The 14,167-nt window shown below is 44.5% G+C and overlaps 1 protein-coding gene across 2 annotated transcripts in view; it reads right to left on the reverse strand.

Moving 5' to 3' along the window:
* The window catches only part of ACSBG2 (acyl-CoA synthetase bubblegum family member 2), a 37,907-nt gene that overhangs the window by 18,226 nt on the left and 5,514 nt on the right, over positions 1-14,167 (reverse strand). For both annotated transcript variants that reach the window (XM_039466011.2, XM_003938851.4), the window contains exons 3-5: positions 8,151-8,271; positions 7,096-7,176; positions 3,727-3,876 (exon numbers count right to left, since the gene is read on the reverse strand). In XM_039466011.2, the coding sequence (XP_039321945.2) occupies positions 3,727-3,876; positions 7,096-7,176; positions 8,151-8,271 (352 nt within the window). The remainder of the gene's footprint in view (positions 1-3,726; positions 3,877-7,095; positions 7,177-8,150; positions 8,272-14,167) is intronic.

The following is a 14,167-nucleotide window of genomic DNA, read 5'->3' on the forward strand; positions in this document are numbered from 1 at the left end:
AAAAAAGATAGCCATACAATAATTGTGAGGGACTTCAACACCCCATTGACAGAAGTAGGCAGATCGTTGAGGCAGAAAATAAATTCTGGACTAAATTGGACAGTTGACCAAATGGACCTAATAGACATCTTCAGACTACTCCACCCAGTGACCACTGAATATACATTTTTCTCATCTTCACATGGAACATTCTCTAAGGTTAATCACATGCTTGGCCACAATGAAAGTCTTAATAAATTAAAAAAAAAAACATATCAAGCATCTTCTCAGACCACAGTGGAATAAAATTAGAAATCAATACCAAGAGGAATCCTTAAAACCACACAAGTACATGGAAACTAAACAGCTTGCTCCTTAATGACTTTTGGGTAAACAAATTAAGGAAGCAATAAAAAAATTATTTGAAACAAATGAAAATAAAGACACTTTTTAAGTGGGCTTTATTCCTGGGATGCAAGGACGGTTCAACATATACAAATCAATAAATGTGATTTATCACACAAACAGAATTAAAACCAAAAGCCACATGATCATCTCAATGGCTGCAGAAAAAGCATTTGACAAAAGCTAACATCCTTTATGATAAAAGCCCTCAACAAACTAGGCATCAAAGGAGTATACCTTAAAATAATAAGACCTGTCTATGCTGAACCTGCAGCAAACTTCATAACGAATGGGCAAAAGCCGTAAGCTTTCCCTGTAAAAACTCAAATGGGACAAGGATGTCCACTCTCACCACTCCTGTTCAACATAATATTAGAAGTCTTAGAGCATTCAGGCACAAGCAAGAGATAAAAGATGTACGAATAGGAAAATAGGAAGAGAGGAAGTCAAATCATCTCTGTTCACCAATGATACGATTCTACATCTAGAAAACCCTAAAGATTCCTCCAAAATACTCCTAGATAAATGACTTCAATAAAGTTTCAGGATACAAAATCAATATATACAAAAATCAGCAGTTTTCTACACCAATAATGTTCAAGTTGAGAACCAAATCAAGAATTCTATCCCATTTGCAATAGCCACACAAAAAATAAAATACCTATAGACACATTTAACCAAGGAGATGAAAGATTTCTACAAGAATAGCTTTTCAAGACACTGATGAAGAAATCACAGATGACAGAAATGTAAAAACATTCCACGCTCATGGATAAGAAGAATCAACATTGTTAACATGACCATACTACTCAAAGCCATCTACAGATTCAACACAATTCCTATCAAATTACCAATATGATTTTCCACGTAGTTATATAAAACAATTCCAAAATTCGTATGGAACCAAAAAAAGAGCCCAAATAGCCAGAGCAATCCTAAGCGAAAAGAACACAGCTAGAGGCATCACATTGCCTGACTTCAAATTATACTACAAGGCTAAAGTAACTAAAACAGCATGGTACTAATACAAAAATAGGCACAGAAATAAATGGAACAGAATAGAGAACTCAAAAATTAAGCCACCCATAGCCAACTGATCTTTGACAAAGTCAACAAAAATAAACAATGGGGAAGGACGTCCTATTCAATAAATGGTGCTGGAAAAACTGGCCAGCCATGTGCAGAAGAATGAAGAAACTAGAAGAAAATCTAGGAACAATTCTGGACATTGGCCTAGGCAAAGGATTTATGACTAAGACCACAAAAGCAAATGCAACAAAAGCAAACATGGACAATTGGGACTTAAGAGCCTCTGCACAGCAAAAGAAACAACAGAGTAAAGACAACATACAAAACAGGAGAAAATATTTGCATCTATGCGTCCAGTAAAGGACTAATATCAGCTGGGCATTGGGACTCATGCCTGTAATCCAGGCACTTTCGGAGGCTGAGGTGGGTGGATCACTTGAGGTCAGGATTTTGAGACCAGCCTGGCCAATATAGTGAAGCCCCATCTCTACTAAAAATACAAAAGTTAGCCATGTGTGATAGTGGGTGCCTGTAATTTTAACTGCTTGGGAGAATCCCTTAAACCCAGGAGGTGGACATTGCAATGAGCCGAGACAGCGCCACTGCACTCCAGCCTGGATGACAGAGTGAGACTCTGTCTAAAAAAAAAAAAAAGTTCTAGCATCCAAAATCCATAAGCATCTTAACAAGAGAAAAAAAAATCCTAAAAAGCAGGCAGTCTTGCTCCAGGGTTTATGCTTATAACCTTTGTGCTAGGAGACTGTCTTACCATAACCATACATGCAGCCATCAGGAGCATAAAAATACTAACCAGCATAGAGAGGAATATCCTGTTTAATCAGATTTCTTTCATTCATTCATTTCCCAAAAGTGGATTGAGTCCTCCTGCCCACCAGGCACTGCAGTTACAGTAGTAAATAAGACAGACAACCCCTGCCCTCAAGGAGCTGATGTTTCTGATAAACAAATAAGCATATAATATGTTAGTATCAAAAAAATCCTAAGGAAGAAAAAAATGTAGCCAAATGGAAATTAGGTAGTAATAGGTTGGTTTATTGTTTGCTGTTTCAAACATGGAAGTTAGGGAGGGCTTCACTGAGGAAGTGACATTGAGCAGAGACCCACCGGAAGGAGGTGAGGGAGCAAGCTGTGTGGCTAACTAGGGGAAAATACCTTCCCACAGAGCTCGTGCAAAGACCTCGAGGCAGGACTGTGTATGGCGTGTTGGAGGAATATCGAGGAGGACCATGTGGCTAGAACAGAGTGATCAAAGGGGAGACAGGGAGGAGAGGAGAGGAGGAAGGAGACGGGGCTACGTTTGCAGGGCCTTGTTGGCCTCAGGAGGACTTGGGCTTTTACCTGGAGGGAGGTGGGAGCCAAGGAGGGCTGAGAACAAAAAAGGAATGGGACCTGACTCAGGTGTTCACAAGTGCCCTCTGGTAGCTGTAGAAAGGACAGACTGGGAAGGTGAGGGTGGGAATTGAATGGGAGGTGGGTAACAGGATGGGGTGGAAGCAACGGCACAGGTGCAGGGAGTGGTGATGGGGACTGGACCAGAAATAATATTTTTCTAGATCATGTATCGTACAGTTGAGTCCCAGATCATCTCGTTATAAGGGCTTCTGTAATGTCTGAACTTTTAATTTTTACTCCAGTGATTTATTGCTAAACTTGAAGCCTGCTTTCCTTGTTGTTATAGTAAAATGTATGCATCAAATTTTACAGGAAGCCAAAATCCCATCTCTAAAAACAATTTAAAAAATAGGCCAGGTACAGTGGCTCATGCCTGTGATTCCAGCACTTTGGGAGGCCAAGGCAGGTGGATCACCTGGGGTCAGGAGTTTGAGCCAGCCTGGTCAACATGGTGAAACCCCATCTCTACCCAAAATACAAAAAGTTAGTCAGGTGTGGTGGCACTGGCTTGTCGCAGTTACTCAGGAGGCTGAGGCACAAGAATTGCTTGAACTCAGGAGGCAGACAGACTCCATCACACACACACACACATACACACACACACACACACACACACACACACACACACACACACCCTTCCTTACTCACACAAAGGAACCATTGTCGGTCGGGTGCATACTGTGCCAGATATTTTTCTGCTTTTGACCTGACCAGCATTCCTTGCTCTCAATGGCTGCACTCTGCTGCCCCCTAGTGAAGCAACTACACTACTCTCTGTCCCCCAGTGGTGAAGGAGCCACTGGGTGCTACACCCTGGAATGCCATCCATGCTGCCCCTGGAAGCCAAGAAGAGAAACAGTCCAAAGGCCACCACTCCAGAGCAAAGGGACTTTGGCATACGTTGTCATGACTGAGCATCACTCCCTTGGGCATGCCTGTGGTCCCCGAAGTGTAGATGAGCACGGCGCACTGATTCGCTTTCTGGCTCTGGATGACCTGTTCCAGTTGGGTGTCAGGGATGCTCCCGCCAAGTTCCATGAAATCATCCCACTGTGGACAGAAGAGACAAGCGGAAGATGAGAAGGCAGCCAGGAGTCCTCTTCCCCAGCCAGACCTCATCCTATCAGCTTTTCCTAAAGAATGATTCTCAGCAGGTGGAAGAGTTTAGGATGTACCAGTCCTGGCATCTCTTAATGAAAGTCCCAAGATATTTGCTTCCAGTTCTGCCACTTCCTCGAAGTGTCACTAACCCACTTAAGCTCCCTGCGCCTCAGTTTCCTCATTTGTAAAATGGGAATGATGTCAGGATGCAACTCCTTGGGCTGTTCTAAGCAAAGTGCTGAGAACAGTAGTTGACAAGTGTAAGTTCTCTACAGAGTTAGGTATTATTTGCCTGCAGCCTTCCCAAATTCCACTCCCCACCCCAGCTTCTTAGTTACCAATTTGATGGAGCTAACCCCACCCACAGATCCAGAAGTCGACCCTAATTGGTTTAAACTAGAGTATTCCATTTTTTTATTAATTAATTTTATTTATTTTTTCTTTCTTTTTAAAAATATGTATATTTTATTGTGTTTTAGGTTTGGGGGTACATGTGAAGAACATGCAAGATTGTTGCATAGGTACATACATGACATTATGGTTTGCTGCCTTCCTCCCCATCACCTATATTTGACATTTCTCCCCATTTTATCCCTCCCCAACTCCCCACCCCCTGCTGTCCCTCCCTAGTTCCCCCCGCCACAGACCCCAGTGTGTGATGCTCCCTTCCCTGTGTCCATGTGTTCTCATTGTTCAACACCTGCCTATGAGTGAGAACATGCGGTGTTTGATTTTCTGTTCTTGTGTCAGTTTGCTGAGAATGATGGTTTCCAGGTTCATCCATGTCCCTACAAAGGACACGAACTCATCATTTTTTATGGCTGCATAGTATTCCATGGTGTATTTGTGCCACATTTTCCCTGTCCAGTCTATCATAGATGGGCATTTGGGTTGGTTCCAAGTCTTTGCTATTGCAAACAGTGTCACAATGAACATTCGTGTACATGTGTCCCTATAATAGAACAATTTATAATCCTTTGGATATATACCCAGTAATGGGATTGCTGGGTCAAATGGAATTTCTATTTCTAGGTCCCTGAGGAATCGCCACACTGTCTTCCACATGGTTGAACTAATTTATACTCCCACCAACAGTGTAAAAGTGTTCCTATTTCTCCACATCCTCTCCAGCATCTGTTGTCTCCAGGTTTTTTAATGGTCGCCATTCTAACTGGTGTGAGATGGTATCTCAATGTAGTTTTGATTTGCATTTCTCTAATGACCAGTGATGATGAGCATTTTTTTCATATGTTTGTTGGCCTCATATATGTCTTCTTTTGTAAAATGTCTGTTCATATCCTTTGCCCACTTTTGAATGGGCTTGTTTGTTTTTTTCTTGTAAATCTGTTTTAGTTCTTTGTAGATTCTAGATATTAGCCCTTTGTCAAATGAGTAGATTGTAAAATTTTTTTCCCATTCTGTTCATTGCCAATTCACTCTAATGACTTTTTCTTTAGCTGTGCAGAAGCTCTGGAGTTTAGTTTGCTCCAATTTGTCTATTTTGGCTTTTGTTGCCAGTGCTTTTGGTGTTTTGGTCATGAAGTCCTTGCCTATGCCTATGTCCTGAATGGTTTTGCCTAGGTTTTCTTCTAGGGTTTTTATGGTGTTAGGTCTTATGTTTAAGTCTTTAATCCATCTGCAGCTAATTTTAGTGTAAGGTGTCAGGAAGGAGTCCAGTTTCTGCTTTCTGCACATGGCTAGCCAGTTTTCCCAACATCATTGATTACACAGGGAATCCTTTCCCCATTGCTTGTTTTTGTGAGGTTTGTCAAAGATCAGATGGTTGTAGATGTGTGGTGTTGCCTCCGAGGCCTCTCTTCTGTTCCATTGGTCTGTATCTCTGTTTTGGTACCAGTATCATGCTTAGAGTATTCTATCCGCCTGGGTTATGGTGATTGGATCAAGTCTGGACATGTGACCTCCAGTGGTCCAATCACAATGAAGATGAAGACTTTACCTGGGAATTCTGAGACACAGACTAAGGATGTGAATCAGTCAAGATGTTGCTCTAGGAGCTGCTGAACCATCTCAGGACTATGCAAGAAAGCAAGGCTAGAGAGCCAAGAAATTGAGAAAGTAAAATAGACCCTGGGCATATTCTTTGAGCTCCAGGTTCCAGCCATGCCTGAAATCCACACCCTGAACTGTAGTTTCGTGGTCTAACAAATTATCTTTTTTTTTTTGCTTAAGCCATTTGGGGTCAGACTTTTGTCACTTGCGACCAAAGGCACCCTTATTGATAATCAATACATTGCCTTACTCTGGCAGATGAGGAAGTTGAGGCTCAGGGGTGGGAGATTACTTGCCCAAGGCAGGTTGCTTAAGGCAAGTGAGGAGAGGAACTTGCATTCAAACCCAAGGTCTGACTCCAGAGCCTGTACTCTTGACTATGACAGAATTCGGTGCCTCAAAGTAAACTTTTGGGCTGTATCGACTGAGTATCACATGGAATCTGAAGAAATTCTACCACTGAACCCCCAACAAGGCTCTGGATGAGGGCAATGCCCTGACTTAAAGATGGAGGCACCCAACTGGACGCAGTGGCTCATGCCTGTAATCCCAGCACTTTAGGAGGCCGAGGTGGGCAGATCACGAGGTTAGGAGTTCGAGATCAACCTGGCCAGCATGGTGAAACCCCGTCTCTACTAAAAAGAAAAAAAATTAGCTGGGCATGGTGGTGGGCACCTGTAGTCCCAGCTACTCAGGAGGCTGGAGAATCGCTTGAACCAGGGAGTCGGAGGTTGCAGTGAGCCGACATCACACCGCTGTACTCCCTTTGCAAAGCCCAGCTTACTGCATTTGGGAAGGCCCACTCACATCCCTTTCCAAAGCCCCACCCACTTCCGTTGCCAGGCCCCGCCCCCTCTTTGCTCACCTCCCACTTTCTTTGAAAGGCCACACCCACTTCCCTTGTAAGGCCTCACCCCCTCCCTCAGCTCACCTTTCACATCCTTTGAAAGGTCACACTCGCTTCCCTCACAAGGCCCCACCCACTTCCTTTCCTCACCTTTTACTTCTCTTCAGAGTCCCCGCCTACTTCCTTTGAGAATTCCCACCCTTGCTAGGTCCCACCCCCTCCCTCTGCTCACCTTCCACTGCCTTAGGCCACGCCCACTTTCTTGCAAGGCCCTGCCCACCCCTTTACCCAGTGCGCACCTCCACACTTACAGAGTACAAATTGTTGCTGTTCTTCACTGGCAGTCTGTACTGGATGATCGCTTTTAGGGGCTCCAGACTGCTCTGTGGAATCTGAAAGAAAGTTCCCTGTGGGCCTCATGTCAACCCAGCGCTGGGAAAGACTAAAGCTGGTTTGGGTATCCTAAGCTCTCTCCAGTAACTCCAGCCCGCCCCTGCCTTCCCCGCTACCCCCCACACCCACCACCTTTTTTTTTTTTTTTCCTGAGACACTGTCTTTCTCTTTCACCCAGGCTGGAGTGCAGCAGCACAATGTGGGCTCACTGCAACGTCCGCCTCCCAGGTTCAAGCCATTCTCCTGCCTCAGCCTCCTGAGTAATTGGGATTACAGGCGTGTGCCACTATGACAGCTAATTTTGTATTTTTAGTAGAGTCGAGTTTTCACCGTGTTAGCCAGGATGGTCTCGATCTCTTGACCTTGTGATCCACCCACATCGGCCTCCCAAAGTGCTGAGATTACAGGTGTGAGCCACTACACCTAGCCATTTTGTGGGTTTGGTAGAGATGGAGTTTCAGTTGGCCAGGCTAGTCTCAAACTCCTGACCTCAGGTGATCTGCCTGCTGTGGCCTCCCAAAAGTGTTGGGATTACAGGCATGAGCCACCACACCCAGCGCAAAACATGTTTTAAAAGTTAGCCCAATGTGGTGGTACATGCTTACGTAGTCCCAGCTACTGAGAGGGCTGAGGTGGAAGGATCAGTTGAGACCAGGAGTTGAAGGCTACAGTGAGCTATGATCATGACATTGCACTCCAGGCTGGGAAACAGAGGGAGACCCTGTCTCAAAATTATAGGAGACTGAGTATTAAACTAAGTTAATAAGAATTGGAAATCAAACTCCTCCACTTCACTCTGCTCCTCCAAAGATCACCTTCATCACATATACTAATGAAGTCATGGAGGACTCTTGCTGACCTGTTGCATGGCCCTATCTTATCATTAGAATCTACCTGGGAAAAAAAGACACCTGCCCAGAGCCCTGAGGTCCCCCTGGTTGGCTTTTGCAGACAATGCTGGGTAAGGGTTTACCGAAAGGATTTTCTGTAACTGTTGATCATTCTCAACCAGCAAGATGTTCACTTTGGCATCAGTGATGGCATGTTGACAAGCCTCGGCAGAGTTGGTGGCATAAATACCAACACAAAGGCCCCTGGGAAAAGAAAACACATTTGTGTGTGCATCCACACATACCTTAAAGGCAGAATGGTCTGGAAGTTCAAGAGAGAGGAAAGGTCTGTAGGCAAGTTCTTAAGTTTGCAGCCACAGTGCCAGCTTCCCTTTCTCCCTAACTTAACAACCGTGAAGACAACAAAAATGACAATGATGATAAGAGTGACAGCTACTATGATGTCATTTTAACAACAGATCGTAGAACACTTACAACACCCCATTTTACAGATGAGAAAAGCAAGGGTCCCGCAGTGAAGTCACTCATTCAAGATTACACAGTAAGAAGGTGTTAGACCTGGGATCTGAACTCCTCACTCAGCCCCAGTTCCCATCATTCACGGCAGGTGGCATTGTCTTGTGCTTTTAATTTGCATTTCCCAGTGGCTAATGACATTGAGCCTTTTGGCTACTTCCCTTTGTGGCATTTCTTTTTCCCCTTTCAATTGTTATTATTATTTTTTGGTCTTATGTTACTGAGTTACAGAATTTCTTTTTCTTTTTATTATTATTATTTTTAAAGATGGGGTTTCACCATATTGGTCAGGCTGGTCTTGAACTCCTGACCTCAGGTGATCTGCCCACCTCAGCCTCCCAAAGTGCTGGGATTACAGGCATGAGCCACCGGGCCTGGCTGGAATTTCTTTATATATCTTAGATACCGGTTCTTGATCAGATTCGAGTTTTACAAATATTTTCTCCAAGTATGCAGTTTGCCTTTCCTTTCTCTCTCCCTGTCTCTTTTCTCTTTCTTTTCTTTCTCTCTCCTTCCCTTCCTCCCTCCCTCCCTCTCTCTCCCTCCCTTTCTTTGTTTCTCTCTCTCCATTCCTTCCTTTCTTTTTTTTTTCTTTCTTTCTTTCCTTCTTTCTTTCTACAGGATCTAGCTCTGTCACCCAGGCTAGAGTGCAGTGGCGCAATCTCAGCTCTCTGCAACCTCCATCTCTTTTTTTTTTTTTTGAGACGGAGTTTCGCTCTTGTTACCCAGGCTGGAGTGCAATGGCGCGATCTTGGCTCACTGCAACCTCCGCCTCCTGGGTTCAGGCAATTCTCCTGCCTCAGCCTCCTGAGTAGCTGGGATTACAGGCACACGCCACCATGCCCAGCTAATTTTTTGTATTTTTAGTAGAGACGGGGTTTCACCATGTTGACCAGGATGGTCTCGATCTCTTGAGCTCGTGATCCACCCGCCTCGGCCTCCCAAAGTGCTGGGATTACAGGCTTGAGCAACTACGCCCGGCCGGCCTCCTCCATCTCTTAGACTCAACCGGTTCTCCTGCCTCAGCCTCCTGAGTAGCTGGGATTAAAGTCATGCACCACCACACCTGGCTGATTTTTGTATTTTTTGTAGAGAAGGGGTTTCACCATGTTGCCCAGGTTGGTCTCGAACTCCTGGCCTCCAGTGATTCACCCATCCCTACTTGGCAAAGTGCTGGGATTCCAGGCCTGAGCCACCCACACTCAGCAACTGTTCCTCTTGTTGGTGTCTTTTAATAAGCAAGAGTGTTTAATGCTAATAAATTCCTATTTGGCAACCTTTTCTCTTAAGCCTTTTGCTCTCTGTATCCTGTCTAAGAAATCTTTGGCTACCCACGTACTGTGAAACCATTCCATGATTTCCTTTTTCTAGAAGCTTTAGAATTTAATTTGTATGATTTGGTCTGTAATCCATCTCAATTTAATTTTTGGATATGATGTGAGGTAGGGATCAGGGCTGATCTATTTTTCCATACAAATATCCACTTGGTCCAGCACCACTGGATTACTCTGTTGCCTTTGTTGGAAGCCAGTGACCATGTATGCATGGAACTGTTTCTGGGCTTCCTGCTCCGTTGATCTAGTTGTGCTTTTCATATGGCAGAGAATGAGACACATTAAAATTATTTGAGATGGTTACTCTCATCACCCTTTTTAAGCACATACTATTTGCTAAGCACTGCGCTAAGTGTTTATGAAGCATCATCTTACTGAATCTTCGTAACAGCTCTGTGAGGCATGGAGTTGTGTTGCTTTCCTGCTCATTCATACAGAACACAAAATAGCAGACGACCCAAGATTTGAACTTGGGTCTAATGTGACACCAGAACCCAATCACTGCATGACACTGTCTTGCCATTCAGTCCTAAAATGGGGACATATCTCTTTATTAAAATTTATTATGGGCCAGGCGCAGTGGCTCACGCCTGTAATCCCAGCACTTTGGGAGGCCGAGGCAGGCGGATCACCTGAGGTGAGGAGTTTGAGACCAGCCTGGGCAACATGAAGAAATCCCGTCTCTACCAAAAATACTAAATTTAGCCGGCCATGGTGGTGCGTGCCACTAGTCCCAGCTACTTGGGAGTTCAAGGCAGGAGAATCACTTGAACCCAGGAGGCGGAAGTTGTGGTGAGCTGAGATCACACCACTGCACTGCAGCCTGGGCAACAGAGTGAGACTCTGTCTCAAAAAAACATATATATATGTGTGTATATATATATGTATGTATATTTCAACTCACTGTAAGACAGGGGTAGTATATGCTCATAAAAATTTGGAAAATACAATATAACATATTAGGGTATTCTTGGTCTCGATGATGAGATTTAACTAATGATAATATTTCTTTCTAGTCACCACCCTCAATTTCTTTTTTTTTTTTTTTCTTTTTTCTCTTTCTCTCTCTCTCTCTTTTTTAGAGATAGGGTCTCACTCTGTTGCCCAGGCTGGAGTGCAGTAGTGTGATCATAGTTCACTGCAGTCTCGACTTGTTGGGCTCAAGTCATCCTCCCACCTCTGCCTCCCAAGTAGTTGGAACTACAGGCACACACCACCACACCTGGCTAATTTCAAAAACTTTTTTTATTTTGGAGACAGAATCTTGCTGTGTTGCCCAGGCTGGTCTTGAACTTCTGGGTTAAGGTGATCCTCCCACCTCAACCTCTCAAAGTGCTGGGATTACAGGCGTGAATCACTACACCCGGCCCCTCAATTTTGTCATGGCTGTGGCTGCTGCTGCTGTTGTTGTTATTATTATTATTAATCTTGAGTTGAACAAACTTGAGCTCAGATCTCAGGGTCTTTATCCAATCACAGCATGATTCTGGGGAAGCTGCTTAACCCCTATTGGTCCCAGATTATCATCACCATCATTATTATTGGGGATCATGATGGTGCCCACTTCAAAAGGCTACGATGAGCAGTCAATATCATATGGTAAGAGTGACGAGCAATAATTGGTATATTAATAGTTGGTATTTTAAATTTTAAATACAGTTGTAACCATACAGTGTATAAAGATGTTGATACCTGCTTTGTCACCTCTGACATAAAAAGAATGTTTAAAATGTGCTCTTCAGAGCCATCATTTCAAAATATTACCCAGAATTCCATCCAGAAGGCATTTCATGGTTTAATCCCCAGCTGTGGGATACTTAGGTTATTCTCGACTTTTTGCCATCACCAACAACACTTCTAAGAAGCATCTTTGTGCATAAGCCAAAATATATTCATGTATTGCTTTTGTTTCTTTAAGTAAAATTCCCAAAGGTAGAATTACCAGCTCAAAAAGAAATCAGTATTTTAGGCTGGGCGCGGTGGCTCAAGCCTATAATCCCAGCACTTTGGGAGGCTGAGGCGGGTGGATAACGAGGTCAGGAACTCGAGATCAGCCTGGCCAACACAGTGAAACCTCCTCTCTACTAAAATACAAAAAGTTAGCCAGGCGTGGAGGTGCACATCTGCGGCAGGAAAATCACTTGAACCCGGGAGGTGTAGGTTGTAGTGAGCCGAGATCGTGCCACTGCACTTCCACCTGGAGACAGAGTGAGACTCCGTATCAAAAAATAAAAAATTAGGCCGGGCGCGGTGGCTCAAGCCTGTAATCCCAGCACTTTGGGAGGCCGAGGTGGGTGGATCACAAGGTCGAGAGATCGAGACCAACCTGGTCAACATGGTGAAACCCCGTCTCTACTAAAAATACAAAAAATTAGCTGGGCATGGTGGCGCGTGCCATAGTCCCAGCTACTCAGGAGGCTGAGGCAGGAGAATTGCCTGAACCCAGGAGGCGGAGGTTGCGGTGAGCCCAGATCACGCCATTGCACTCCAGCCTGGGTAACAAGAGCGAAACTCCGTCTCAAAAAAAAAATAAATAAATAAAAATAAAAAAAATAAAAAATTAAAAAAAGAAAGAAAAAAAATGATTATTTTATTTTTACCTTTTTTTTTTTCATGATTACAGCCTGGGCAACATAGCAAGACCCATCTGTACAAAAAGAAAAATTAGTTGGGTGTGGTGGCATGTGCTTGTAGTCACAGTTACTTTGGAGGCTGAGGTGGGAGGATGGCTTGGGCACAGAACTTTAAGGCTGCAGTGAGCAATGATTGCACCACTGCACTACAGCCTGGTTGACAGAGCGAGACCCTGTCTCACAGAAACTCCAAAGCAAACAAACAGAATAACCCCACTGGTAAGACAGCATCTGGACTGGATTATCATCATTTATGTAAAGACTGAGTAATCTGGTAAACCAGACCCCAGAGGTGAACAAAACATAGTGAATGCCGTGGGAGGTTAATGTCGGGTTATCCCAACCCCTCCCTCACTCCCAGGTAATATAACTAGAGGAATTCCCTCTTTTATTTGTGTATGCGTGTGTGTGTGTGTGTGTGTGCGCGCGCGCGTTTGTGCATGTGTGTGTGCGTGTGCATGAGTGTGCATGTGTATGTTTAAGAGCTAGGTTTTGGGGTTGTTGTTGTTTCTGAGACAGAGTCTTTCTCTGTTGCCCAGGCTGGAGTGCAGTGGCATGATCTCGGCTCACTGCCATCTCCACCTCCTGGGTTCAAGCAATTCTCCTACCTCAGCCCCCCAAGTAGCAAGGATTACAGGCACCTGCTACCACACCCAGCTAATTTTTGTATTTTTTTTAGTAGAGATCGGGGTTTTTGCCCTGTTGGCCAGGCTGGCTCCAACTCCTGACCTCAGGTGATTTGCCCCACCTCAGCCTCCCAAAGTGCTGGGATTACAGGGGTGAGCCACCATACCCAGCTGTTTAATGGGTTTAAAAAACAATTTTTAGGCCGGGCGCGGTGGCTCAAGCCTGTAATCCGAAGCACTTTGGGAGGCTGAGGTGGGTGGATCATGAAGTCAAGAGATCGAGACCATCCTGGTCAACATGGTGAAACCCCGTCTCTACTAAAAAAAATACAAAAAATTAGCTGGGCATGTTGGTGCATGCCTATAATCCCAGCTACTCAGGAGGCTGAGACAGGAGAATTGCCTGAACCCAGGAGGCGGAGGTTGCGGTGAGCCGAGATCGCGCCATTGCACTCCAGCCTGGGTAACAAGAGCGAAACTCCGTCTCAAAAAAAAAAAACCAATTTAAAAAAAATTTTTATTTTTAGAGCAGGGTGCTGGCCCTGCTGCCTACTGGCTCTGTGAGTTTCAGTTTCCTCATCTGTAAATCGGGGATGATAGGACCCACTTCACACTGCTGTCCTGAGGTTTTACGGGATCGTATGCATGGAGCACAGCGCTTCGGCACATAATCAAAAACCTCTAAATGCTATCTGTGATTATTATTTTGTCTGCGAGAAGTTATTCACCTGCAGAAAATCAAGAGGTCTTGCAGCCAAATAAAAAGGATGAGTTCATGTGCAGGGACATGGATGAAACTGGAAACCGTCATTCTTAGCAAACTGACACAAGAACAGAAAACCAAGCACTGCATGTTCTCACTTGTAAGTGGGTGTTGAACAATGAGAACACAGACACAGGGAGGGGAAAATCACACACCGGGGACTAGGGAGTGGGGGCTAGTGGAGGAATAGCAGGGGGTGGAGGGATAGCATTAGGAGAAGTACCTAATGTAGATGACAGGGTAATGGATGCAGCAAACCACCACCAC

This window comes from Saimiri boliviensis, chromosome 14, assembly GCF_048565385.1.
Source record: "Saimiri boliviensis isolate mSaiBol1 chromosome 14, mSaiBol1.pri, whole genome shotgun sequence".
Taxonomy (NCBI): domain Eukaryota; kingdom Metazoa; phylum Chordata; class Mammalia; order Primates; family Cebidae; genus Saimiri; species Saimiri boliviensis.